This window comes from Pelmatolapia mariae, linkage group LG6, assembly GCF_036321145.2.
Source record: "Pelmatolapia mariae isolate MD_Pm_ZW linkage group LG6, Pm_UMD_F_2, whole genome shotgun sequence".
Taxonomy (NCBI): Eukaryota; Metazoa; Chordata; class Actinopteri; order Cichliformes; family Cichlidae; genus Pelmatolapia; species Pelmatolapia mariae.
In genome coordinates, this window is record NC_086232.1 from 21,551,645 (window position 1) to 21,578,100 (window position 26,456).

At 40.6% G+C, this 26,456-nt stretch overlaps 1 protein-coding gene and 1 non-coding gene across 2 annotated transcripts; one reads left to right on the plus strand and one right to left on the minus strand.

The window, feature by feature from the left end:
• Window positions 1-361: 361 nt before the first annotated feature.
• Window positions 362-16,914, minus strand: smox (spermine oxidase). Its single transcript, XM_063476180.1, has 7 exons — window positions 16,799-16,914; window positions 10,628-10,862; window positions 6,949-7,175; window positions 5,054-5,227; window positions 3,163-3,883; window positions 1,663-1,823; window positions 362-876 (listed from the first exon to the last, which is right to left on the minus strand). Exons 2-7 carry the CDS (start codon window positions 10,833-10,835, stop codon window positions 724-726), a joined length of 1,644 nt encoding a protein of 547 aa, XP_063332250.1. The 5' UTR covers window positions 10,836-10,862; window positions 16,799-16,914; the 3' UTR covers window positions 362-723.
• An 8,484-nt stretch (window positions 16,915-25,398) lies between these two features.
• trnal-uag (transfer RNA leucine (anticodon UAG)) lies at window positions 25,399-25,482 on the plus strand. The gene has a single exon. It is a non-coding gene; the product is annotated as a tRNA-Leu (tRNA).
• Window positions 25,483-26,456: the final 974 nt, after the last annotated feature.

The window sequence follows — 26,456 nt, forward strand, 5'->3', positions numbered from 1 at the left end:
AAGAGGGCTTGTTTTCACACGACCACCTGACTGTGGAAAATGATGCTCGGTGGGGCGTAAACACAGAATTTAAAACCTGTTTTCATTTGTTGCCAATTGAAACCTTCCCTTGTCTTTTCAGTCTCTGATTAAGAGGATTGACAGTGTTGTCCAACAGAAGTGGAGACTGGGCTGAGGCCTGTTCTAACACCATCTGTCACTTTGGAGCCTTTTTCCTCTTCTTTCCACGTGCACCACTTTGTGCTCCCTCTCACTCAAAATAATGAGAGCATCTGCACATCCACTGGTGTGTTTAATAAATTTAATGAATCAAGAAAACAAAACAAAACAGTTTTAAATGATGATAAAACTTTTATTTTGTTAAAACCTTCAATTTTTTTTGTTTAGTATTTTCATTATTTTCGAAATAACATAGCATTACGTACAGAAGGCACTTACAAAAACAAGTTAAATTACAGATGCTGTTATTATAAACATTAAATTACTGATTAAAAAAAGAATGATAAAGAAATGAAATGACAGCACCATTGGCAACTTCTGAACAGTACATCTCAAATAAAAATTTAGCATGATTCAAATCTACAGTACAATAGAAACAAAAGTCATTTGTTACAAGTGTAATAATGCCCAAGCTATGCTTTTAAGTATAACTTAATCATCAGGATAAAAAGCTTCAACTCAACAGGTTTGTATTTTTTTCACTAGTCAGAGGTTCATTTATTTTTATATATTAGGCTTCGTGGTTTCTGCGCTGTTCAAGTCCTGGTAAATCTCCATCAGGCGAGTGGCCTCTCTCTGCCCTGATAGCAAAGCACCATGGGTAGTGGAATAGTATTTTCTGTGGGTGGCCTCTCCAGCAAACAGGACCTGTAAGGGCTGAGCAAAGAGGGGAGGAGAGGAAACCAGAGAGGGAACAAAAATGAGATTCAATCACGATCCATCAATGTCATCATGTTGGTTTTTTTTGTTTTTCCTGAGGCACTCGCTCCTATTTCACTCCCTTGTTAGTGCTCCACATGTAGGAGGCTACAGAAACTTTCCTGAGGGCTCGGGATTTCACTTTGACAGGGTTGTACACTTCAGCAGAAGGGGGTCATGCCGTTCCTTCAGCAGTGTCAAGTGAACGCACGGAACCTCCACCCCCACACTCCTAGCCCCTTCTCCCTTTCACCCAGAATGCATCGAGTTTCATGGTCTAGACTTTTGGCGTGGAATCGGCACTTCGGACCCTCCTGACACCAGCTGTATTCGCTCTGCACGAGCTGGGCTCTGACATGTATGTGATGACGCTGCCACACTGGGCACATGATCTCTGAGTGTGGCCGAAGGTTGTAAACAAACCATGAGGGCAAAAACACTGCCATCCCAAACTTCTACACTCAGAACAGTTCAGCTTTGAAATCTTTAATTTTTTACTTAAAACTATAAAATAATCAGTAAAACATTTTCTAGAAAGGGAACTTTAATGTGGAAATAATTATAAAGAAAAAGTGTAAAGTCAACATACAGTATATGGATAAAAGTGGTAAAATGGTCAATAGACTGGCACTTACATGGCACTGCTCTACTCAAAGAGTTTGTGTAGTGTATTAAAAAAAAGGATGTTTACTAATCAATAAATGCAACTAAACATCTAGCAACTGTAATGTAAGCAGTTCTTACTGGAGCCTTGGTGCTATTGGCATAAGGTAGTGGCATGGCCAGCTTTTCACAGTCCGCACCACTGGATCCGACTCTGGTGAAGGAGTAGGAGCCTCGGATGTACGGGTTGCTGCCCCATGAGGAGCGCAGGATGCGCCGGGGCTTTGGAATGTCGGGGTTCCCTGGAGATGGACGAAAGGGTGGAAAGACAAGGGAGTCAGCTGAGATAAAAAGACAATGACAGTCAGCAAGTCGATAATAGCAGCTCTTATTATCCCTCTCAGCTCTCAATGTGGCAGATCCAACATGTTTAGGAGCTACCATGTCAGTGGGTTAGGATGCTAAGATTTAAAAACCATCCCTAAAACAACAAAAGCAGAGAATGATAACTGATGGTTGACATTTCATGAGCCATCATCATCATCAGGTGTAAATGAAAGAAATGTCTGTACAACAATTTTAAAGCAAATCCAAGTTGTTGAGATGTTTTTCAGATACCTCTAAAATGGTAAAATTATATGAAAGACCAGCAGCTAACCTGGACTAGCTTTTATACTTGGATGTTTAATCTGCCAGCACCGATCAACTTGTGACTGTGTGCGAGCAGAGAGGCACCAGTGAGTGATGCAATTAAGCAAACAGCTGAAGGGATTAAACCACGCTGACCTAAATGAGGAGTGACTGTATGTGTTTGGCTTCTCTGTGCAAATTACAGTCCACTGACCTTATCATGAAGTGACAGTAAGTGTCTCTGTGACCTACTTCTGAGGTAGAATATAATCCGAGACCTTTCCTCTCTGCACTTCTTACCTTATGCAAGTTGCCAAACAGCAGTGCGTGTTACATTTTAGCTTGCAGTCACCTTGAAGCAGTTAGTCAGTCTTCTGTTTTTTCCCCAGTTGCGCAAGATGTGACGTGCGTCATGTAACTGGTAGCAGCAAGTACTGGATTGTTTGTGTATGTAGAAAAGCAGGGATGGCTAAAAATCCCAGTGACAATAAATGACTCTCTGCCTTGTGCAACATCAGGTCTCTGAGCGGTGACACGGGACTGGTAAGCTGCTGTTCACCGAACACAAAGAAGGCACCTAAGTCATTCAGCGGTATTATCTCTCAGCCTTTCTTTGCAGAAAAAAAAAGGTGCTTACATCACAGCTGAAAGGTGACATCATTTCCTTTCTATGAAGTACAATGACCCAACCTTAATCATAGTACAAATGAGTCACTGAACTCACAGCCTCAGACTGAACCTTTCAAATGAACCGTGTTAGTTTTAGATTACTGATTCTTAGTGAAGGCTTCACTAGAATTAAAGAAGGAGGTTAAAGCTGAATTTGCCTGGTTCTTTGCCACAGAAGTGAAGATTATAACAGTAGACATCTCTTATTTGTCCTCAATAGTTCTTTGTTAGTTAAACTAGATCCTATTTTAAATACAGTTTTAAAAAGTCATAAGAATAGCACATCTTGTTATGAGCGTAAAACTGTCCAAGCTCTATACATCTGCGTCTGCATGCCCTCACCTGTAAAGCGCCTCAGCAGCTCAGTGCAGGTCTCGGCCACCGTTTCGTCATCGCAGCGCTCCATGTACAGCGCCTCCTGCCCACAGATCCAGCCGCTCAGCATGTAGCCGTAGCGCTCAGGTGGATAGAGGACATCAAAGCTGCAGATTTTTTTGTACCACAGCTCCTCGGGGTAGGCCAGCTGCTCCAGTTGGGCCTCGTCCTCCCACACAAATTGGATGCTGTTACACTCGGGGCTCCAGAAGGGCTCCTCAAACTCCAAGAATATCTTGTCGGTGGTGCTGATGCCCAACTTCTCGATGGCGAGGACCTTGTCCTCGGGAAGAGAGGGCGAGAACATGGCTTCGTGGTTTTGCTTCAGCACGCCCAGAGAGGTCGTCACGATCACGTGGTCGGCCATGATCCACTCCTCATCCTCGCACTCCACGCCGACAGGGTGACCCCGCATCACAGGCTGGCTGCTGTGGTTGTTTTCATTGTGGTTGTCGTCGCTGCTCTTAGTGATCACCTCCTGATGCTGGGCTGAGTAGTTCCAGTGGATGCAGCGCACCGGCTTGCGAAGGCAGATGGTGTGGGAGGGGATGTCCTGGGCCAGGAGCTCCATGATCTTCATAAAACCTTCAGGGATGACATAATGTGCCCCGGGGATCTCCGTCCACTCACCAAACTCACTCAGGGACACCTCGTCCATACTGGGAGAACTGCTTTCGCAACTTTCCACCTGAAACATGATACAACATCAACATAGAGGATCAGGTGTCACTAAAGTAGCAATGCTAACATTCAAAATCAAACCTCTGCAGCCATTAAAGTATTTACTGCGTGTCAGCAAGTCATCTCTGCAGCTACTGCACTCAACAAATCAGCATGAATTAACTAGTTTAAACATACTGGGAATACACAGGGTTTACTTAGAGGACAGCTACACCTGCTTCTGGCTCATTAGCTGGTGAACCAGCATGGCAGCAGTTACCTAATGTTTGCTTCCCTGCTGCGTTTCCCCACATGCACTCACTTTATATTCACTTTGAAATATAAAGTTATACAGGCTATAACTTCAGTTCTATGAGGATGTACCTAGGCCACTAATGAGCTAGGTTAGCATAGCTTTGCTTGTACTACTTGCAGGGTTGATAGAAAATTAATGTTTTCAACTACTATGTGAGGCGACAGTCAATCAAGATCTATTTACCAGTTGTGGTCAAGTAAATTTCCCTAGGGGCCACATGACAAACTAGGACTGTTATGCCATGTTATTGACTTCATCCCTTTATGAGCTAATTGGTGACAGAAGAGGATGGTAACGAAAGAGGAAGATGGAGGCAGAGGATCTGCTACTGCGATGCGACTGTTAAAGGCAGCAGCTTAAAGTAACAGTCCCAGATTCTCATGTAGTCTCTAGGAAAATGAATCGCTAACCCCAATTAAAACAATCCAGGGTGATCACTAAGCAGTATCCTGAGAGGTGGACTATGCAGGCTCACATTAAACTGGAAAATGTGATCATTGCTGTGACTTGTCACCACAATTTAACTGATTAAAGTGAATTACAGGCAGCTAGCCCATGCTAAATGCTAACCACAGCAATGTTAGCCTACTTTATGAATGAAAGATTAGGGTTGCTATGGCAATCATACCAGACAGATGCCCCATTCCCATGTAAATGACGTATGTTAGCAAGATTGTTTTTATTTATCTGCAAGTTGTATTTACGCCGCTCACTGCTCCTTTTTTTTTTTTTTAATTTATTATATTTATTTGTCCATTGATAGCTACATGGATTATAGGCAGTGATAAGGAAAAAAACCAAAGCTTCAGGGTTCATGAGTATCAGTTATTTTCTAGGACTCCAAATTTACAAATGTTTGTCTTCAAATGAAACAACGCACACCTTGAGGTACTGCTGTAGCATGGACAGTTTGAGTTTCTTGGTGCTCTCAGAGTCATCAGGATCCAACATGATCTTCTTGCGGACCACGTCTCGTGTAAAAACGCCAACGCTGTTCTGGCTCTCAGCACAGACGGGTTTCCCGTTCTTGAAGAACTCCTGAGTCAGCTCGTACACCTAAACGAGGGCAAAAGGCAAGGAACGATGTAAAGAAAGCAGGGCATTGTGAAATGAGGAACTAAAAGAAACCAGTTTATTTCAGTCCAGGGCAGATTTCTTTACTTGCAGGACTAAACACTGGCATCATGGCGAAACACTACAGACAGAACAAGTCACAACACATTACAGGCCGGTAAAAAGCAGAACAAAGACAGTGGTAAAGGACACTATGAAGAAATGCTGCTGTGCTGACAAAATGTGCTTCCACAATGTTGATTATAAACCATTTCCTAGAAAGAACAGCCAGTAAGGACAACATCAGTTATGCATCAACATGTATTGAGTCAAAACATAACAGCGCAAAGCTGTTGTCTCAACTTCCAGTTAATGAATCCCTGACTTTCCGAATGCAGCCCATGTACTGGAGTTTAGATATTTCAGGTTGGATGTTACGCTTGGGCCTAAGTACAAATGGTTCCAACTGACTTCCTGACTCTACCTCGTCTTCCCAACCCCCAAATTCCCCTTGTGCCTGATGGTTTCTTGCTTGTGTGCATGTGTGTTGGTCATTCTCGTAGCTCTAATCTCTCTCCCAGCTCTGTTTTAAATCAGCATGTGCACAATGCTGAGCTATTCAATTTGCTGACTGTTACAAACTACTGTTTCGCTCAAGGAACAATCACTGAACCACACCCGTTTTCACACCTTGGCTCATGTGATTAGGTAGAGGATCATCAGGGGGTCCTTTTGTCCCTCATTGGACAGTAACCAATGCTGAACCTCAAGGATAAACCCAGCACAGAGCATAAGAAGTAACCTTCATATGACACGGACCATAATCATTATTAAGGGTGACAGAGTGGTCACCCCTGTCCACATCACTCCTCAGCCTGGGCTGGATGATATCACAGTACACAGTGTGGTAAAAGGGAAGTGATCCTGTGCAACTTTGCAGCCCCCAAGTCAAACCAATTTTTTATACGCATCACAAATACCAAGAGAGCTTGTGCAATATGTGCATCAAAGCATGCACTACATTCACAAGAGCCGGAAAACTGGAGTGATTTGAACAGCATAGACTCATTTCACTGTAAGAGGACAATTCACCACAAATCTTCAGGTTTAAAAATAATGTAAAGCTCTTTTTTCTGCTCATATCTGCAAAGCTGTAAAATTCAGATTCGTCACTGCACAGATGCCGAAAAGAAAAATGTGTGTGTGCTGCTATACCTTCTCTCTGTAAGTGCTTTTCCAGATGTGACCTACTTAAACAACAACTTACACAACAGTAAAAAAAAGAAAAAGAAAAAGTAATGAGCGTGAGAAGACTTGCTGCCAAGACTGAAAAACTCTTAATTCTCCAGCACCTGACAGCATACAGTAAAATCACCTTGCTAACTACAATAATTTATTGAAGCTGTTCCAGCCTGTTTTTCCATGTCTGCACAAATGTGTTGCTCTTGTGCATCACTTAATCCACATTCTTATTAATCCAGCCTAACATATTCTGGATTTAAAATCATGGATTACAGCTAGAACAAAGTGAGCCTGCACAGTGAGTTTTTTTAATGGTTACCGCTGACCTTATATAATCTGGCTACTGCCGACAATATGTGGCAAAATTTCACTTGCATATTGAGTTGTTATGCAGGTTGAACAGCGAGCATCTCCGTTCGTGTACACTTCCATTTTTGCATGCTGATGTGTGCATCCAATTGTGTGCACATGTGTCCCCTCACCTCATTGTACAGGTCACTGAACTCTTCCACCAGGTCCTTGGGGATCCTCTTCCCGACATTGGTCTGGTAGTGAGCCACACCGTTCTTGGTGTACAGGCTGATGCGTCCCACGCTCCTCTCCCCATCTGTGGTGTGTTCAAGCAGCCCGTTGTCCTCCGCCAGGTGGTATACTGGGTTCCCATTGGCACCATGGATCCAGGTAGCGCCAAGCTCCAAAGTTGCTTTTCCTGCAGTACAGAAAAATCAATAGCGATTAATTTAAAGAAAAAAAGTGGCTTTCTTTGAACACAGGGTCTCCTAAGTGCCCCTGAGTGATGCAGTATATACGGTCTTCTTGGCTCAAGCACAATCACTCTGGAGTTTTGGGTAATTATAGAGTTCAAAAGTAGGTCAACTCAATTAAAATACCAAAGCTAAAGCCCCAGTGGAATACCATGAATTTTCTTTTCTGAGGATTACAGCATCAAACCCACTGTATGTGTTCACTTTTTGATAAAACGACAGACGTAACCACATGCACTCAAGCACACAAACATGCATTTACATAACACACAACTAACACAGCACCTAACATATAGACTTACGTGTAACCGAATGCATGCATGTTTTTTACATGTGGCTCCTTTTATGCGCACAGAGCCAGGCTCTCTTTATTAACCGCTCGTTTGTTCTTGCCAGTTAGAAGAATTTATCATGGTGGAAATCAGTGGAAGGCAATGTTCCCTCTAAGCTGCGCACGTGCGCAATTGCGCACTGCTGGCATGGTCTCTGCGCACAGAAAATCTGTGTTGCGCACAAAAAAAATCTAACCTGAATTGAAATTAAAATAAATACGTTAACAATTCTGTTTTGCAGTGTTAGTCAGTAAGTCACTGGCTGCTCCTGTATGTGTTTAGAACGATGCCACCTTATCCCATAGTCCAGCCAATGATGCGATTCACATTCGTATATACGCAGCCCATCAACGTGGTTGACAGGCTATGACAACGTCCTTATGTGCCGACACCGGTGTTTTAGCGAGCAAAGCGGCGTGGCTGATGTGGAGTGAAGCCACGTTAATGACAACGTGTACAACCATTGGAGATGTGAGCAGGACAGACGGAACAATTGACGGAAAAAAGTGTGGACTTTATACCAGTTTTTAAATTGTGTTGATAGGCCACGTAAAACCAGAGTTATGATAAAAAAAAACATATGCAATGTTTGGTTTTCATCCTGAATGCTATCGTTGTTTATATTTACTGCGGGAAGAAACGGTAAAAACGGCGTTTTATAAGGAAAACGCTCAAAAGCACTCTCCGCCTGTGAGCAAAAACAAAACCAACCCCCAACCTTTCCTATTGGTCGAAAAAAGTACCATGTCGACCAATCAAAAAATGATATGGCAATGTGGCATCTAGTTGTTAAGACACGGGGGGAAGTTTTAGGAGTGACGGTGGTGTTTTGAGATGTGAGAGATTTGCGACGTTTAGCGCAAATCTTGTGTAGTTAGTGTGTAGTGTAGTCAATAGTTTTGCTGTGTGTGTCAGAACAATGAGGCGACTGCTGAATGTTACAGGTGTTACAGGAGTGATACATCTCCTGTTGTCAGGCCTGCAGGTATCAGGCTGTTGTTCTCCTTTATCTCATAGTGGACAGAAATTATTTTTTGGAGTGGCACAAATAATTTGTGTGGCATCAAATCTGATGCAGAACAGCTGATTGTTCTGTAAATAGTTTGAAATTTTAATTGCATTGGCTGCATTAAAAAAAGCTGCAAAAAACTTTGTTGTTTGCCAAACTGAGTTACTTTTTTGAAGAAGTAACTATATAATTAATTGCCCAACATTGGTCATTGTATCCTGTATTTTGCAGACAGAGAGTTACAGGACTCTCTCCCAGACCACAGACTCATAATACAAGTCAGAGCTTTATGAAAAAAAGAAAGAAAGAAAGAAAGTTGTGTTTTTAAAATTGGAATTCAAGTTATTTTTACTTCCAATAGTGTTAACATACTACACAGGTCATGAACAAGATTCTTTTACATTTTCATTGTAAGTGGGCTAAAGCAGTTAATTAAAAGTAGTCTAACATAAATGTAAATGCTGTAATTTGATTATTTTAATAAACCATGTAACTTGGATGGATTAGATGCTGGCGTGACCACAGTGCACACGTCTGATGTTGCTCACAGTGGTCCAAGGGATCGCTCAGGGAGTTTGTGTGTTCGCTCAGACACATGAAAAATTAGAGGGAACATTGGTGGAAGGCTAAATTTTTCTTGCCTAAGACTCACAGTTCAGTTGATTTTGTAAGATAATCACAACAACGTCACTAAAATATGTAGAAATGCATTTGAGGAAGTGCGGTTTTTGGCATATTCAGGAAATCCTGATTGTGCGACTGTATGACTGATTAACAGCACAGTTTAACTGAAACTAACCAATCAAAGTTAAAAACTGACCATATGTCAAATATTGCCTTCTTGGGAAAACCTTAGCAGATTTTAAACTGTTACCTGGAAATTTTTTTTACCTAAATAGGGCAAAATTGTTAACTTAGTCTTTCTGGCATAAAATTCAAAACTTTTTCTGTACAGTTATTGGGTTCATAAGGGGCCTTATGCAGGCCTGTATGTTTAAAATAAGATCAATAAGACGCTGCAAGTTAAAACTAAGACTCACATGGCTAGGTCAGTTTACCTAATTAGCACATTTTGTTTAACAGTGAAGTGAAGTGGCTTCCTAAAGCTAGTAGCTAGCTACCTACAGAAACCATTTTGCAAGTTTTTGTGTTTTATTCATTCATCAATTTTTTTTAATCTTTTGGGCTTCATCCATAAAGATGGACGTAGCTTCCAGGTATGACAGGTGAAGTCAGTGCTGAAGTGCCTTATGGCATTTATACGGTCATCAGGGAAGAACCTTTGAGCAAACAGCCCCGTGACTACAGGGGCTGTTTGGCTATTGGCTCAGTTACTAGTTTCAGATTACATCAAATAAAACATTTTGTAAATTATTTTCATTCTAAATGCCTGCTTGGGTCAGGACTATGTGCATTTAGTGAACAATAAGACGGCAGCAGCGAAAATGCTCAGCTCACCATAACAGGACTTCATTTACGTGTGAGTGACGAGATGGTGGCTACGCCCAACTATTTTATTCACCGTTTATGTGAAGTTAAGCTAGATGCCCTCATATTTTAGTTAACAGATAAAACTGAAATCCATTTAAAAGTGCAACATGTAGCAATTTTCATATATTAAAACAGTTTGTAATGATCTATTAGCTAATGCTAATTTAGTTGCTCATGCTGATAAACAGCCAGCTTTCTAATGTTGTCTTGAGTGGATAAAGTTGATTCAACCACACTCTCGGGGCTGATAAATTGCTGTTTTCCAATATCTTTAACAGCCAGCTTAGACTCTTAATCACACTTGTGTGGGTAATGTGACTTCTTACTAACCAAACAAAATCAAAACAGAGAAGCTTTCCAAACGACTTAACCAGTGAACCTCGTCCACGATCCATTCAAATGATTGGCAGTAAGGCACAATGGTTTTCTAGAGACTTTGCCTCATCGTATAATATAACTTGACGTAGAACTTCATGATTTAATCAACTGGAGATGTTCATTCTACCCGTTAACCCAATTAGTGTGTGATGCTAATTTTTGGGTTAAGACAGAAAAATCCTCCCACCGTGCTGAACGCTCTGAACTCTCCCGCCGATGTGGTCCGATGCCTCTAGGACAGAGACATCAGTGAAGCCGTTTTTCAGTAGGATCTTAGTTGCGGCCAGGCCAGCCAAGCCAGCTCCAATCACTACTATTCGAGGCTGCCGATGAATACGTAGGCCGCTACTAAGAGGATCATCAGTGCTGTCTGAGGAAATTTCACAACTTTGCATGCCGTCCAAACTCCTCTGCAATGAAGGCTGGGGACAGAGCAAAGAGCAAAAACCAAGTTACAAATGATGACACTGACAGGAAGGTGACAAATACACATGTAAAACTCAGCAAAACTACATAATGTGGAGTTTATATGTACAGGAGAGGTTGGGGAAACTACTGAGAGTGCATTTTTTTACTTTATACTGGAACCTTTAGAGTAAAACTACCCAAGAGGACAATAAAGTCTAAAGCTATTTAACTCAAATTTGCTATGTACATGTAAAACAAGTGTAACAACAACACAACATGTGTATATCTGTGCGTGTTCGTAAAGTGCCAATTTGCTCAGAGGTTCTACATCAAGAAAGATCAGCTTTAAGTTTGTCAAACTCTTAGCTTCCAAAACTCTGTTTTTAGAGCCTGAGGCGACTATCCATGGTGATGATTTCAGTTTGAGGACTTTTCGAAACCCAAAACATTTACAGGTGTGCCCTGCACATCTGTGCTGTTGGCTGCCTGACAAACGTATTGCCTGGGCATGACTTCACCGCCCTCAGGATGATGACAGAAAAAAGTGGCAGGGTTTGTTAAAGGCAGTTACCTTGGAGAGGAATTGATGATAAATATAAAAAGAATGGAATTTAAATACTTTCTCACCAGTTTCACCTACAGAATAACAAGAATAACAAGGACGTGGTGAAAATAAGGTAATAAAATGATCTTGTTCAGCAAATGTAGCATACACAAGACGATGATTTATTCACACTACCCAACCAAACCAGAACCTTTTGACCAGTGCACCTCAAACCAGAGTCAAATCTGGGCCTCTTTGGTGCTCTGCTTGTTGGTCTAAGTATGTGCTTGTTTTAACACAAAAATAAAGCCACCCCTCCTCAAAAAACCCCCAAATCAAAACACACAACCTATTTTACAACTGGTAAGTCCTGCTTATTGGCATTCCTGTGAATATAACCAACATTTACAGCTGTGTTTATACCTGTGATTAACTTAATTTAGCCCCCCCCATGCCATGCGGCTAATGTTCTGCCTTCCCATAGTGTGTCTGTTTATTATTAAGCACAAGGCCAAATTAGAAGCGATGAGACAACCCTGTTATTTCCATCAGAGAATAGACTATACAAAGGCACAAAAGCAAACCCTTGCTCATTTCTTGTCAGAGTCCCTCTAATTTAACTGAAACTGCTCAGAGACACCATGACTGTGAAGACATAACACACAGACGACCTTGTTGTTCAGCCACACAAGGCTGTTCGCTATCGATGTATGGACAGCTGCGGATGAGTGTGGGAAACAGCACAGAGGACATTCCTGAACGTCACTACGCACTAACACTGTAGTTCCTTATGGGAGATATATCAGTCAAAAGTTATCGCCATTATATGATAACGTTTAGGTCTGTTTTCCTACTCCTGACTTGTACAAGCATCAGTATAATGTCTTCTGAGGTAACCCATATCCTGCCAACACACACACACACACACACACACACACACACACGCAGACACAAACACACACAAAAACTCCCTGCTTTGTTACCACAGCAACACCGGAGAGAGTTCAGTACATAATATACTGTTTAGAAAATAGACATCGAGTTTCCCTTAGCTTGAGGCCACCCAGCTGAAAGACGTACACGCACTCTGCAGACCGCAAATAGACATAACTGTGACACGCAATAGGCCTCTGCACAGATATTAAACTTTGACTTGATTTTGAAGTCTGAGGAACTGTGTTGTAGGAAAGTTGTGAGCAGTGATAGTGCAGTTGCAAGACCAGCTGATCAAAGGACAAAGAACAAAAAGGCTGTCAGAGAGGAAACCACAAGCTTTGACAGAACATCTGTACGAGAAACGCTCGTATCCGACTGCTGAAACAGATGTGGGTTAAACCCTCAAATCTGCCCGTCAGTACATGACATGTGGCCTGACTTCATGATCCTCCTCGTGAATACAGGTCAGACTTCCTGGATTCGTAAAACAGGGGCTTCTTCCAACATTTACTATGTTTGAGGGGTTCTTTTTTCAGCAATGTTTCAAATCATGGAGCAACACTGTGAATAAAATAATTTTCTTCTTATTTTCCTCCCCCCCCCGTGGATGATGTTTGTTTTGCTGGAATTGACAGATTTAGACTATAAACTGTATATAAAGACGGATGCGGCCGCCATGACATCACCCACTGACATCGTCCTGCCTAGAAGCTGAGCTTTTGCCCGCTGCTATCTGGGGTTTTTTTTTTTGAAACTGGGTGTGATTGGCATAGCAAACTGAGATACACCCCACAAGCTTATGGCAGCGACTTGTAAATGACAAGATAAGCTCGCCATAACGCTTATGCTTCTTTTTTGTCCTTTGAGATGCTAGAGACAATAAAGCAATTAGAAAAGTACAGGGTGTATCAAAAAGAAACATCTGATTTCAAAGTGCTTTAATTCTGCAGTCGTTCACTGGTAACAATCAAAATACATACTGTTAGAAAAACAGGATTTGGGAGTTTCACGTGTTTTGAAATCACATGATTGTCACAGTCACAATTCCCAATCTGACTTCTTTTTTACAACAAGAGGAGTCCCCCAATACTGGGAACTGGAAAGAGTGCAGGTTTGAGGCACCTTTACATTGGTTTTACTTTTCAGACCAAGAAGCTATGTCTATATTTTCTATACAGTCTGTAAATTGGAACAATATTGTGTATCCATGAAAACATAATCTATTGATTTTCTCAAACTGTATTATTACTAACATATAAGAATATTAAGTGGTTAATCCATGCACAGCGCTCGACTGACTCCATTCTGCATTAGCACTTGTGAACAAGCTACCAATTAAAACACTGAATCGCATCTTTGTAAGTATTAAATGAGGCCGAGTTTCAGTTTTGCCTTTTTCTCTGAAACTAATCCCAGCCATGAATGCTTTGAGCTGAGAAATGTTCCATTTACTCTCTGCACACAGAAAAAACAACAACAAGAAAACAGTTTTAACAACGACACCAATCATCAGTTACATTCCCAGAATCTAAAATTGAAATATGAATTCAGCATCAACATGAATGGACTCATTCACAGGCTTTAAAAGAGGTTGGTGTTAGTCTGCTGTACGTATTTCTGGAACAATAATATATTCATGAAGGACTCAAAAATGCTTTTTTTTGTTTTTTTGTTTTTTTTTTTAAAACCCAGTCGGGAACTACCATGTCTCTTTGCTCTGCTGCTTCAAAGGCAGTTTGTTTAAGAATGTGGTGTACAAATGTGTTTTTGTGGCATTATGTGATTTTGATTTTTTAATTCTGCAGCTGTTAAGTTTGAACATCACACAGGAAACTGATTTGTGGCAAAAAACAAAACAGAAAAATGCAAAACACAATGACAACAACAGAAAAGAGAAAAGGATGCTGGTGAGCTATCAGTTGGGTACCTTTTGGTTTATACCCTGCAGCCCATTGCCTCTGATCAAATGTATGTATGTGCAAAACCTTTTAAGCTAAATTCTTTATTTCACATAATACAAATGTGTATGATGTTAAACTGGTTTCTACGGATGAATTACGCAAGCGTTTCCTCAGACACAGTCCACAGAAAACACAAGTAACTACGTGAATCATCTCCAGCAGCCAATAAAGACCCACCTTCATGATGTGTGACTTGTACTTACTGTTTACATTATGATAAATGCCTCAGCTTCTCTGACCACCACTTTGGAGGAGACGCACACTAACACGCTGACCTTGTGTCAGCACTTTCCAATGTTGTATATGACAACATTGTGACAGTCCCAGTTGTTAATTTTTCAGAAATGCTTTCTATCTTCCCTCTATATTCCAGAACTGGGATTTTACAGGCTTTGTCTCCCCCCTCCCCGCTTCTCCACACACTCGGACTAAGACACTCAGATGTGGGTGAACTTGTGCCTAAAACAAGATCCCAAACCAGGTTTAGGCCATGTTGGAAATCATGTCAGGTTCATTTTCTTCTTTGCGCTGAAACATAAGTGCAACATACCCATCTAGAATAACTCTGATGAAATCTGGCTTGACCTACAAAATAAATCCTATTTCACTGTTAAAATTCACCTGAACGGATGATGGATCTAATTGATGGAAAGCATTTAATCACACACCCACACACACACACACACACTGAACTGACAGATTGCGCATCTCTCCGTGGTAGCATGTAATTCTATGGCCGGGTAATACACTCGCCACATGTCACCGCACCAGGCTTTACACCACTAGAGCAGATTAATGTGTGGCTTGGCCTTGGGTAGATAGACGGCTAAGGGTGGGGTGGAGTGAGGAGAATAGACGGGGAGGGGAGGGGGTAGGGCTACCATTGACCTAGAAATAGCAATCTACAGTACAGTGTGCGTGCTGGTGGACTTGTCAAGTTGCAGGGCGAGTCTTGGGCTGGAATGTCTTAAATCACTGAGTCTGAGCTCATTCGTGGCTCTCATCTTTACTGCTTTCCTCTCTGCTTTAATTGTGAACACAGCCCTTTCCAGCTGTGTCCACACTCACATCTGCATTTCCTCTTTTGGTCCCATGCGAGTAGTAGCATGGAAATGGACATTTCTACATCCTTACATGAAAAAAGATGGAGGAAAAAAAAAATGCAGGGTAGTCGGGTGGGGGTGTTGCCAAAGGCCAGACATTCCACACTTCTCTCCCAGCTCTGCATTTCCCAAGCTGGGAGGAAGGACCGGAGGCACCCCGCTCACAAAGACATAAACACTCCACCGACGTGCCCCTTTATACACCACACTGTTCTTCTCCAAATGCAGATAAAGATGAGAGCCGTGCCCTAAGATGCTGCTGCATCCAATAATTAATGAAATCAATTAGAGATGCACAATGAGGGTATACAAATTACCACCACAAATCACCACTGATAGAGTCAGAGCATAAAATTCACAAATCAGAAAACATATAAAGTGAGAAAACCAATTAAAGGTATTTTAAGCTATATTTGTAGGAAATCACGACAGAGGTTAACAACAGGTTTTGTTTTTGGGGTTGCCGAGATGTAAAAATCCCCTTGACCTACATATAACATTTTTACCTGCAAGGACAACTTTATTTATTAAATCATTTTCATGGATTCATTGATAATTTTTTTTTAAAGAAGGGGAGTACGAGAAAGTGAGAATCTGATAAAATAGAACTGATCAATAAGTAAATGATTAAGAATAAAATTAATTAGTTAGGTCTAAAAAAAAATCCGATAAAATGAAGACAACGAGTTCAAACATCATTAGAAAAGCAGCAGAGCAGATAGAAGGTAAAAATCAGTGGAAATCAGACTGTTTGATTCCCTGGTGGATATCCTGCTTGGATCAGCTGGAGTACAAGCCTCCCCCTGCCACGTATAGCTCAGCTGTGATGCCAAAGTGGCAGCAGTTTGAAACAAAGCAAACTCCGTTACTGCGTTACTTTAACTAATTATCTGTGAAAGACAACACGTGATGGTGAGAATAACAACAAACATACAACACCTGAAGGCACCTCAAAGCAAAAAGCAGAAACCCACCTTATTCCAGCCTGAGCACTTTGTCCCGTCACACACACACACACACACACACACACACACACACACACACACACACACACACACACACACACACAGAGAGAGAGAGAGAGAGAGAGAGAGAGAGAGAGAGAGAGAGAGAGAGAAAGACCTGCGATACATCAAATAACATCTGATGTGCTCGTCCACCGGCGAGCTTAAACACAGGCAGCATGCCCGTTCATGTTTTCTCAACACAAACAAGTGGGTGACGTTTTGTGTGTACGGTTGCCTTCAGGACCCCCTGAGCTGTCACAGTGTTTCCACAGATAACAGAGCCTCTTTCCCCCCCTTACGTTAACAATTAGAATCACGGCGGTCCTCTTTACCGTCCCGCTGCTGAATAATAACCTGTTAAATATGTCAGTTTTTCCCTTTAGTAGAAGAGCTGGTTACCTGACTCTCTTGGTCTTTAGCTGTAAAACCTCAGAGTGCTCCGTTTTCCTTTGTGCCGTTTTTCCCTCAGACCGGCTGCGCTTTGTATTTATGCCTGGAAACCAGAAGGAGCCAGTTTTTCCGTGGCCGCTGCCTCCTCATTAATAATACAGCAGGAGCGATGACGACAGACCTGCCCTCCGCTCCGCTCCGCCTGTGCTGTGGGCTGTACAAACAGCCCCACACACATGCTCATCTATTCAGACAGACGTTCGGGTAATGTTGTGTTCTGTGTTATTTTACTTGGTTCATGTGTGTTATTTTTGACCGTGTAGTAGTCGTCTTTTTTTACTAAGACCTCCGTAAAGCACGTTGTGATTGGTTTCTTGTCTTAAAGAGAGCTATATAAATACATTTTACTTACATGCATCTGATGGATAGTGTATGATTTCAGTCATCAGGATCTGCACAACCCTGTTAAAATGGAAGTTTTTTGTGATGTAAAAAAAGACACCAATATCTATCTATCGATACCGTCAGGATATGACTGTGTTCAAAATAAACAATCAGATTCAAATTCATGTTAAATAGTAGTCAGAACACACCTGCCACCAGTTTGGCTGATTAAAGTCAAAGATCAGCTGTCCTAAGACTTTTCTGACTTTACTTGGTTGCATCTTACAAAGAGCTTACAAAGCATTGCTGAAAGATATGGTATCAGTCAGGAGAAGGGTGCAAATGATATTCTAAGGCATTAGATACAGTATACTGTGTGAGATAGTGAAGACAGTCGTCAACAAGTGGAGAAAATATGGTGTAACAGCGAAAATAATCATTAAAACATGATGAACATGTTTTTAAGAAAACTCGAACAGTTTGCCCCAGAGTCACATAATCAGACCTGGGCTTTGCACGGCCCCTGGGTCACATCCAGCCCTTTGGTTATGGTGCCCTCGACACAGCTTAGTTACTCATATTTATATGTGGGTTAACAAATGAGTTTGAGATTATGGCGTTGGCACCAATGCACTCACTGAAAGGTTCCTGGAGATAACTGCATGCTTGAACAGACAGGGACAAATGGGTAGCTGTTACAACCGATGGCTATCCAAATCTGACAGAGAAAATTTTGAGCCAAAATTGGTATTGGTGTTATACACCAGGATTTGTTGCATTTTGCTGTTGATGAAATTTTGTCATAAACATATGAGTTAACTTCATGGGGGTCAGAGCACCAAGTTTGTTGCACTTTGGAGGGGCATGAGACTGAACACAGTGACATAGGCCACCACACAGCTACCATAGCAGTGGTACTTTAAAAAAAAAAGTTACGTTTTTGAAATTTAGCAAAAATCTGCAAGTTTTATTTACTACTTTTTTTTAAAATTTAGGAATATTGATAAAATAGCGATAAAATGTTGCTGTGTTTACTATACTATACTATACTATATATATATATATATATATATATGTGAGGGAGATGAGAAGCAGTGCCAGATGCTGTTTCTGAGGCAAGAGCTTAATGTTTGTAAAAAAAAAAACCAGACAGAAAATAAAATGTCTTTATCTTAAAGGTTTCTTTTATCCACATGTGTCTGATCAATTGTCTATCTCGTGTCAGCTGTGTTACATGTGATTTCTTTCGCCACGTGTCTGATGACCTGTGTTACGTGTGATTTTTTTTTTATCTAAATCTTTTAAATGTTGGCTGAACTGCAATTTTAAAAAAGTTATTCGTAAAGAGGGAAGTCTTACATAAAGGATGCTGAATGACTTTCAGCACAACAATCCAAAGCATGCTTTCAAATCATGAAAAGAATGGCTTCACCAGAACAAGGCTAAAACCAAGACCTGGATCCAGTAGAAATATCTGTGAGGTTGTGAGAAGAGGGCTGTGCACAGGAGATGCCCTCACAGTCTGACAGATCTGGAGCGCTTTTAACACGGGAGAGTGGGCAAGTGTGGCTAAATGAAGACAGTCTGAATGCTCTGTTAAAATGAAATAGTACTTCAACAGTATTAGTTTAAGGATGTGCCCATCAATATAACCAGGCTGTTGTAGTAAGTTTTAACTCATAAAAAATTACTTTATTTTTTGTAGTTTTTGTCACAGCTTGGCTGATGAGGCTTTGATGGATGATTTTATTGAGACTAATTTTCCTATATCTTGCCTCTGACATGTGCCGTCCATGTAATAAAATACTGAGAGCATCAGTACAAATTTTCAATTTGTATTTAGGTCTGGGCCTTTAGTTGAACCAGGCCTGAAGGTTCAGTGTAAAAATTTACTGTTATCTGTAATTGTTCATAACTTTCTCCACCTCGAGTGAAGCTGCCAAAAAGAGCCCCAAAGCATGATGCTACTACCACCATCTATCATTAAGGCTATGGCGTTCTGCTGATGATGTGCGGTTTTTTGTACCAACCATACTTTTGTCAGTTATAGCCAGAAAGCATGCTTTTGGAAGAGTTGATGTATATTGTAAATTTTAAAATTTTGTTTTTTTTATTTTTAATATATTGTATATTTTTCACAGGGCTGGATTCATTGTACATAATGAACAATCCAGAGTAGGAATAGCAGTTTAAAATTTATTTGAGATTTTGCACCATGTGTGTGTGTGTTTTAAAGATTATTGCCTGACCTGTGTGCAAACAAAAAGATGTTGTATAGTTCTGAGTAAATCCAGGGTAAGTGGCTATTAAGGAGGGTGAATTATAACATCTGTTGGTACATGATAGGAGATTAGACAGATAAATAGGGTGTTTATCCAGCATGGTTTTATAATTAAAATAGATTAATTTGTTTTGATAGGACCAGGATCATTAAGTACACAATAATGTGTGGTGTACAAAAAACTGGTCATAAAAATAGTCAAAGCAAACAATTGCAGAGTAGAGGTGCATCATTACCCTTTAACATAATTTTTCCTTTGCACTCCCTCTTAAGGTGTGAATAGGAGCATGCAAAACATTAAAAATAAGAAAAAAACATCAAACAACAAACAGATTTAACACAGTTAAGGGGTTAATGTAAAGCAAGCTTTAAAAAATCTACACAATGCCCACAGGTTGAGTCGAGTCTACAGCATCTTAATGAACCTAAAACCAGTTTGGTCAGGGTTTGAGTTGCATAAAGAAAATCAAAGTTTATATAACAACTGGGAAGTTTACTGTAGTTACCACGAGTAAATACTAAAGGATATCAGAGGTTTAAATACCACAGAGTGACCAGTTCTTCTTGTTTGTAGGGAGGTGAAATATTGAATCAGTGATAAAACAATGATGAGATCAAAAAGAATTTAGGAACTGAAGGGCAGCAGGGTAGTATTTGTCAATAATCAATACAAGGTCAGTAAGTATTTGTATCACTCAGAGTGATGTGGAAATATAAGCTATAGCCAAAATTTGGCATATCTCAGTGTGGTGTACAGCGTGACCTCAAAAACATTTGAGGAAACTGGACAAGTGCAGGACAAAAGAAGAAGTGGCAGGCCTAGAAAATTATATACAGCAGATGAACAGTATCTGAAAGTCCTGTCCTTCAGAAATAGGAAAAATCCAAACAAAGACCTGACACACGACCTGGATGATGCATCTAAACCTTCAGATGATCCATTTACTGTTCACTGAAGCCTCATCAGAAATGGTCTCAGTGGAAGGTTGGCTGTCAAGAAGCCATTCTTAAGGACAGGAAACAGGGAGAAAAGGCTGAGGTATACCAAATTACACTAGAACCTGGTGGAAAATCAGTAGAAACACTTGTTATGGAGTGATAAATCCAAAATTTGGCTCAAATTGTTATCAGTACGTACACGAGGGGGAGAAGAGAGAGGTACGAGAGAGTTTTACAGACATCTGTTAAACACTGTGGAGACTGTCTTCTCCATGACAAGACACAGTATATAAATCAATGTCCCTGCAGTGGACTTGTTTCATGTGGAGGAGGAAATTCCATGGGAAGCGGGAGCTGTTTGTTTAATGGATTGACCCTTAGTTTAACTTCTAGACCACCCCTAGCTGTTTTGTCCACAAGTCCAAACCCATAAGTCAACAGGAAGTTATCCTGATGATTCAGTTGTGCACCTCTCGGATGTCTTCGGCGTTTGTGCTCTGGCTGATAATTGTAGACGTTGATCTTGCACGTTGCCACCCTTCCTGTGCTGTGCTTTTTCGGTGCTTAGTCGAAAGACGGAAGTTTGAATCTTTTGAATAATCAGCAGATTATTCATAATCTGCTGATTTAGTCTTTCAGGCACATTGTCCCAGTCCAAAAAAATATCAGCTGACTCTTAGGACATTATTGAAACAAGTGGAGATATAATTCAAAAATATGTTAGTAAATAAATCTGACGTAGTTTAACACCACATGACTAATTGCTGTGTGTAAATCACCATTAGTAAATGGCTCAGTAGAACCTCAATAGATAAACTATAAAGCATGATCATGCTGCTGAAAAAAAGGAAACTGCTTTTCTGTGCATGACAGCGGGGTATTTCTCTTATCAATGTTCCAAGTTACCAAGTCTGAAATGGATTACACAGACTCAGAAATGTTTCCAGCAATATTGTTTGTGCCAGTGAAACAATGACAGTTTGGTTAAAGCGTAATTGGTCTGACTGGAGTTGTGCGCTAATCATTAAATTGGCTTACTTGCTCTTTCCTGTTCAGGTTTAAGGCTTTACTTTACTTTGTTCCCTGAATCTCACCTTGAAACCTTCAGTTTAGATGCTTTTTGGAACAAATACAAAATTATCAGCACACACCTCCAACAGTCCTGGCTTAGTTTCTTTTAGGTATTTCCTTTTTCTGAAGAACTGAAATGACTGAATCATGCCAGAAACCACCCAACCCCAGCCTAGCCTTTCACTGAAGGTTTACATTGAAGCAGCAATGACAAAACTGTTTGTGTGTGCTCCCTCTTGTACACCTAAAATTGTAAAATTGTAAAACTCTGCTGTTGTTCACATATTTCAAACAATGTTCTGTGTTAAATGTGTGAGTATATGATCTGTGCGCTCTTTAACTGTTAGAGTTCAGAAAACTCTGTATAGCTCACCAGTCACAGTGTGAAGTAATAAAGGAAATATATGTGCACTCATCATGGGCATGAATGTTATTGTGTAAGCATACACTGACTTAAATCTTTAAATAAGTGCTGATGAAGGTTTTACAGTATCTTTAAACCAGGTCAAGGCCTATTTATTTAATTGGTGATCATGATTGACTAGTAGAAATTGGTATTTTTCTTTCATAGCATAAAAATAATTTTTGTGCTAGCACTCATTGGATTGACCAATACTCAGAGCAATGGGAAAGTCCAAGGAACTCAGTGAAGATCTAAGAAGGAGAAGTGTAGATTTATAATTCAGGTCTTTTGGAGCCATTTCTAAACAACTGCAGATTCCAAAAAATGTACATAAGTAATAGTTATTGTACTAACGGACTGACACCTGAGAGGCATGAGTTAGGAACGACCCAGGAACCACCAAGAGCTGCCCCAAAAATGAAGCCCCTGCTCCAAAGTCGACATCTTCAAGCTCAACTGAAAATCGGAGTTGTCCACATGGACAAGCCAAATGCCTTCTGGAGAAAGGTTTAATGGTCAGATGATATAAAGGTTAAACTATGTGGGCACAATGACAAGAGAAATGCTTGGTGGCGTAAAGGTGAGACTTTCAAACCTAAGAACACTGTACCAACTGTCAAGCACGGTGGTGGTAGCATCATGCTCTGGGGCTGCCAGTGGTACTGGGTTATCGCATAAATTGGATTGAATAATGAAAAAAGAAATCAACAGTTAGATGGTCAAAATGATCCCCCCAAAAAAATCAAAACTGCTTTTTGAAAGATAAAGCAGGCTAACGTCAAACTTCTGGAATGGCCTTCCCAAAGTGCCGACCTGAAAATACTGAAAATTTGTGGACTATGCTTAAGGACTGAGTTTGTGCCAACCAAGTTTAATGAAACTTTACAAATTCTGTCAAGAAGCGTGTTCAAATATCCGGTCAAGATTATACCAGAATCTCATTGATGCCTTTAGGAAGCATCTGGTTGAGGTGCAACTTGCTGAGGGACATTAAAACAAATAATAATGGGGATGTATGGATATATTTGCAGATAGGATTATAGGTATATATATTTTTACCCTGTGTTGATAAGAGACCCCCCCCCCCCCCCCCCCCCGAAGTTTTAAAAAATTAAAACTTGTGCAACAATTTCTTCCACTAGAAGTCTACTGGAATGATGCAGCTTATGCCATCAAAGCTATATTCCCACAAAGCACTGCAACTCAGCTGAGTCTTCAGAAACTTGTGAAGCAGAAAGCTTCAAGAGCTCCACTGTGTGAATGCCTTCAATTTAAGAGGCTTTGCATATAAATGGTACTATTAAATTTCAGGGCAAAGTGTTGCAACTTTATGCTGTCTGTTTTTGGGAGCTTGACAAATCATCCTGCAGAATATCAAGCTAACAAAACATTTTGTCTTTGTTTTTCTAACTGGGTGCGTGCCCAGAAAATAAAATCCAATAAAAGATCAAGTATCAGCCACAACACTGCTCTGCTTTTTCTGCTGAACAAGCCTTTCTGTGCTGCCGTGTGTTGGGGTTCCAGCAGGGTTTTTTGAGCATGTGCAAATCTAACGGTTAGTTTATTTCAGTCATGTAGCAAACATCTTGGACAGAGGGATGCAGTAAAAGTTCACTTCTGTTCCTACAGACTTTAATGTATTCTCTGGGGCTAATTATTGTACATTGAGGCAAACAAAACTTCAAAACTGGTGCTTCAATTTTTATTTATATCATTTTAATATATTTCTATGTTACAGTGAAGAATGATCATACGTATGTCTTAAGTTTCATGGGTGCCCAAGTTTTTAAATGGTTAATTTGTTGTAAAAATCCTTACACTGTAAGGCACTGATCACAAAGGCACAAATAACTTCAAAAGCAGCACCTTAACAGATGCTACACCAATGATGAGCTGTTTTACCATTAAGCTATAAAGTAAGGTACTTTATATTCTATTATATGAAAGGAGAATAGAAGCATCTCACTGAATTGTCCTCTAACTTTACTGAAAGTAGCATCCTGTGCAAGAAAATCAGTCTAGTGGAATATTATATGGAAGGATGCCCTGTGTGTATCATGCATACATATGTTCCTATGTAATATACTAAGTAGCCTTTGCTTAATTTGTCTGTACAGCATCTTCCAGCATTATCAAAATGTAGGTTCTTTGCATAAAACTTACAGTATAGCCATAAATGCAAAGTGCAAATAATTTGTAGTTTAATAAACAGCAGTTGAGGTAAATGTACATTATGTTGCACACTTTCTTGAATACAAGTGCTGATGAGATCATTGTTTTGCTATTTTAGCTCATTGAAGGACACAGCAGGAAACCCTTTGGTCACAGCAGGACATACCAACACAGAACAATCAGCCTGCTCTGACTGACAGTATTATATAAGCGCCAGACAATTAATGTCCTTTCTTTGTGCTGATCCACTTTGATCACATGTTCCTCTGCTGTCTTAATTACTTTACAGGGTGTCTCTGCTGAGGTGACGTGATTAGCACGTGAATATGCATGTGCTTGCTGCGTAATTAAAGTGCACAGAAATGCTGGCGTGGGATTGGAGAAGCAGTTGGATCACGAGAAAGGCCTCTCTGTGTGTTGGTCCACCAGGGCACAGAGACCTCACATTGTGTGTCAGGCCAGCGCTGGGTTACTGTATTGTCCGTTGCTTTCCCACCTCCCTTTCACTCTCCTGCGTAGCCACGCACCAGAGAAGAGGAAGAAAGTGGCTTTTCATTCATGGGTAACTTGGAGCATGCACAGGAACTCAATGAAGAGGGGAGCCAGTCAGCTGGCTACAACTGCCTTTTATGATCTTGAGCCATTTCCCAGCAACAAGCAACTTGCATGAACACTACAGAGTGACTCATTACCTCCAGCACCACCAGGAAGCAGTGACCAGGGCGCAAAAGACCAATCAGAGTGCAATCTTTACTAGCAGCTTTATTGCTGTAGTGTAACTTTTCTTTGGTCAGACTTCAAGGTCTACTTTGAGTTCAAACGAGCATTTGCTACTGAGTCTCAGGGCATTCAGTGCAGAACATTTTGAAAAGCAAGTTTTCTTACTTATGTAAGTCGGCCTTTATAAAAGCTGTATTTTATTTATTAGCACATTTATTAGCATTGGGAGACTTAATTCACCATCCAGGTTGATCATTAATAGGCAACAGTGTAATAATAGTGTGTGAATGTGTGTGTGAATGGGTGGATGACTGGTTGTGTAAAGCCTCCTTTAGGTCCTTAGGGACTAGTAAAGCGCTATACAAATACAGGCCATTTACCATTTACCATAACGACAGTAGCTGAGGACTCTCCGGGTCCAATTGTAATTTACCTTTTCACAAGCCCTACCCACCTCAACTACTGTTGCTTTTATTAGATATAATTAGACAAGTAAGATAAGCTTGAAGACACTATATCCAGCTCACCTTTGCTATTAAAACCCACCTAAAAGGGCTTTCAAATATAGCTGTGAAAAAGAAAGTTCTCACAAGACTGTATGTAGTCCTGTGAAAAATTAAGTGCACCCTTCTTTTCCTAGTCAGGATGGCCAACAGGTCTAAGGTGCTGCGTTTAGGCCGCAGTCTCCCCCTGGAGGCGTGGGTTCAAATCCCACTTCTGACAACACATTTCTTGCAAACAAATGTTTACATATTTTCCTTAGGGATTAATAAAGTATTCTGATTCTAATTGCTTCCATTAGGAGTTAAGAGGCTAAATAACAGCTGATGTTACTAAAATAGACTTTATTAACAAATCATCAGCATGTGTGAGCATCTCTCTAAAAGACCAAGTATTGTCAGTTTGCTGGTCTGGAGCATTCAGGTGTGTGTCATCACAATGCCACAGTCTTCCTGACAGTGGAGGTCCCAGCAAATTCACCCCAAGATCCCAGTGAGCAATGCTCAGAGAAACTGTAAAAACCCCATCTCAGACTCTACAGACCTCAGTTGGCGTGTTAAAAATTAAAGTTCAAGTACAATTAGAAAAGAATGGAACAAGTGTAGATTATTTGGAAGGACTGCCAGGAGAAAACCTCTTCTCTCTGAAAGAGCACTTAGCATGGTGTAGTTTTGTAACGTTGAATCTTAACAAACGTAACAAACAAAGACTTCTGGGACAATGTCCTATGGACAGACCAAAGTGGGGCTTTTAGGAAATAATACAGAGTGCCATTTTAACACTAAGCACAGCATATCAGCACACAGGATCTGGGCACCTTGCAGTTACCTTGAATTGACTATGAATTCCTCTGTATACCAAAGACAAACAAGACAATGATCCGAGCATGTCAATAAATCTACACCAGTATAGCTGAAAATTAAAATAATGAAGGTGTTGCAACGACACAGTCAAGTCCAGACCTCAACCTGATTGAAAAATGCTGTGGCAGGACCTTCAAGCTTGCTTTATAGTCCTGAGAATGTCTCTGTCACATACAGGATTATCATGATTGTGATAGGACATTAGCACTAACACAAAGGACAGGCTAGTCATAAGCAGTGCTTTTCACTGAAACTAATGTGGTTACATTTTCACAGATTACTTGTATTACTGGTTTTACCACTGGCAGCAGTTAGCATGCTAACAATTGCAGA

Coding starts and splice junctions, on each gene's coding strand:
- smox (XM_063476180.1), bottom strand. CDS start 10,835: ATGCAAAGTTGTGAAATTTCCTCAGACAGCACTGATGATCCTCTTAGT. Junction 5,228..6,948: donor TCAGTGACCTGTACAATGAG/GTGAGGGGACAC, acceptor GCCCTCGTTTAG/GTGTACGAGCTGACTCAGGA. Junction 877..1,662: donor CCAATAGCACCAAGGCTCCA/GTAAGAACTGCT, acceptor CTCTTTGCTCAG/CCCTTACAGGTCCTGTTTGC.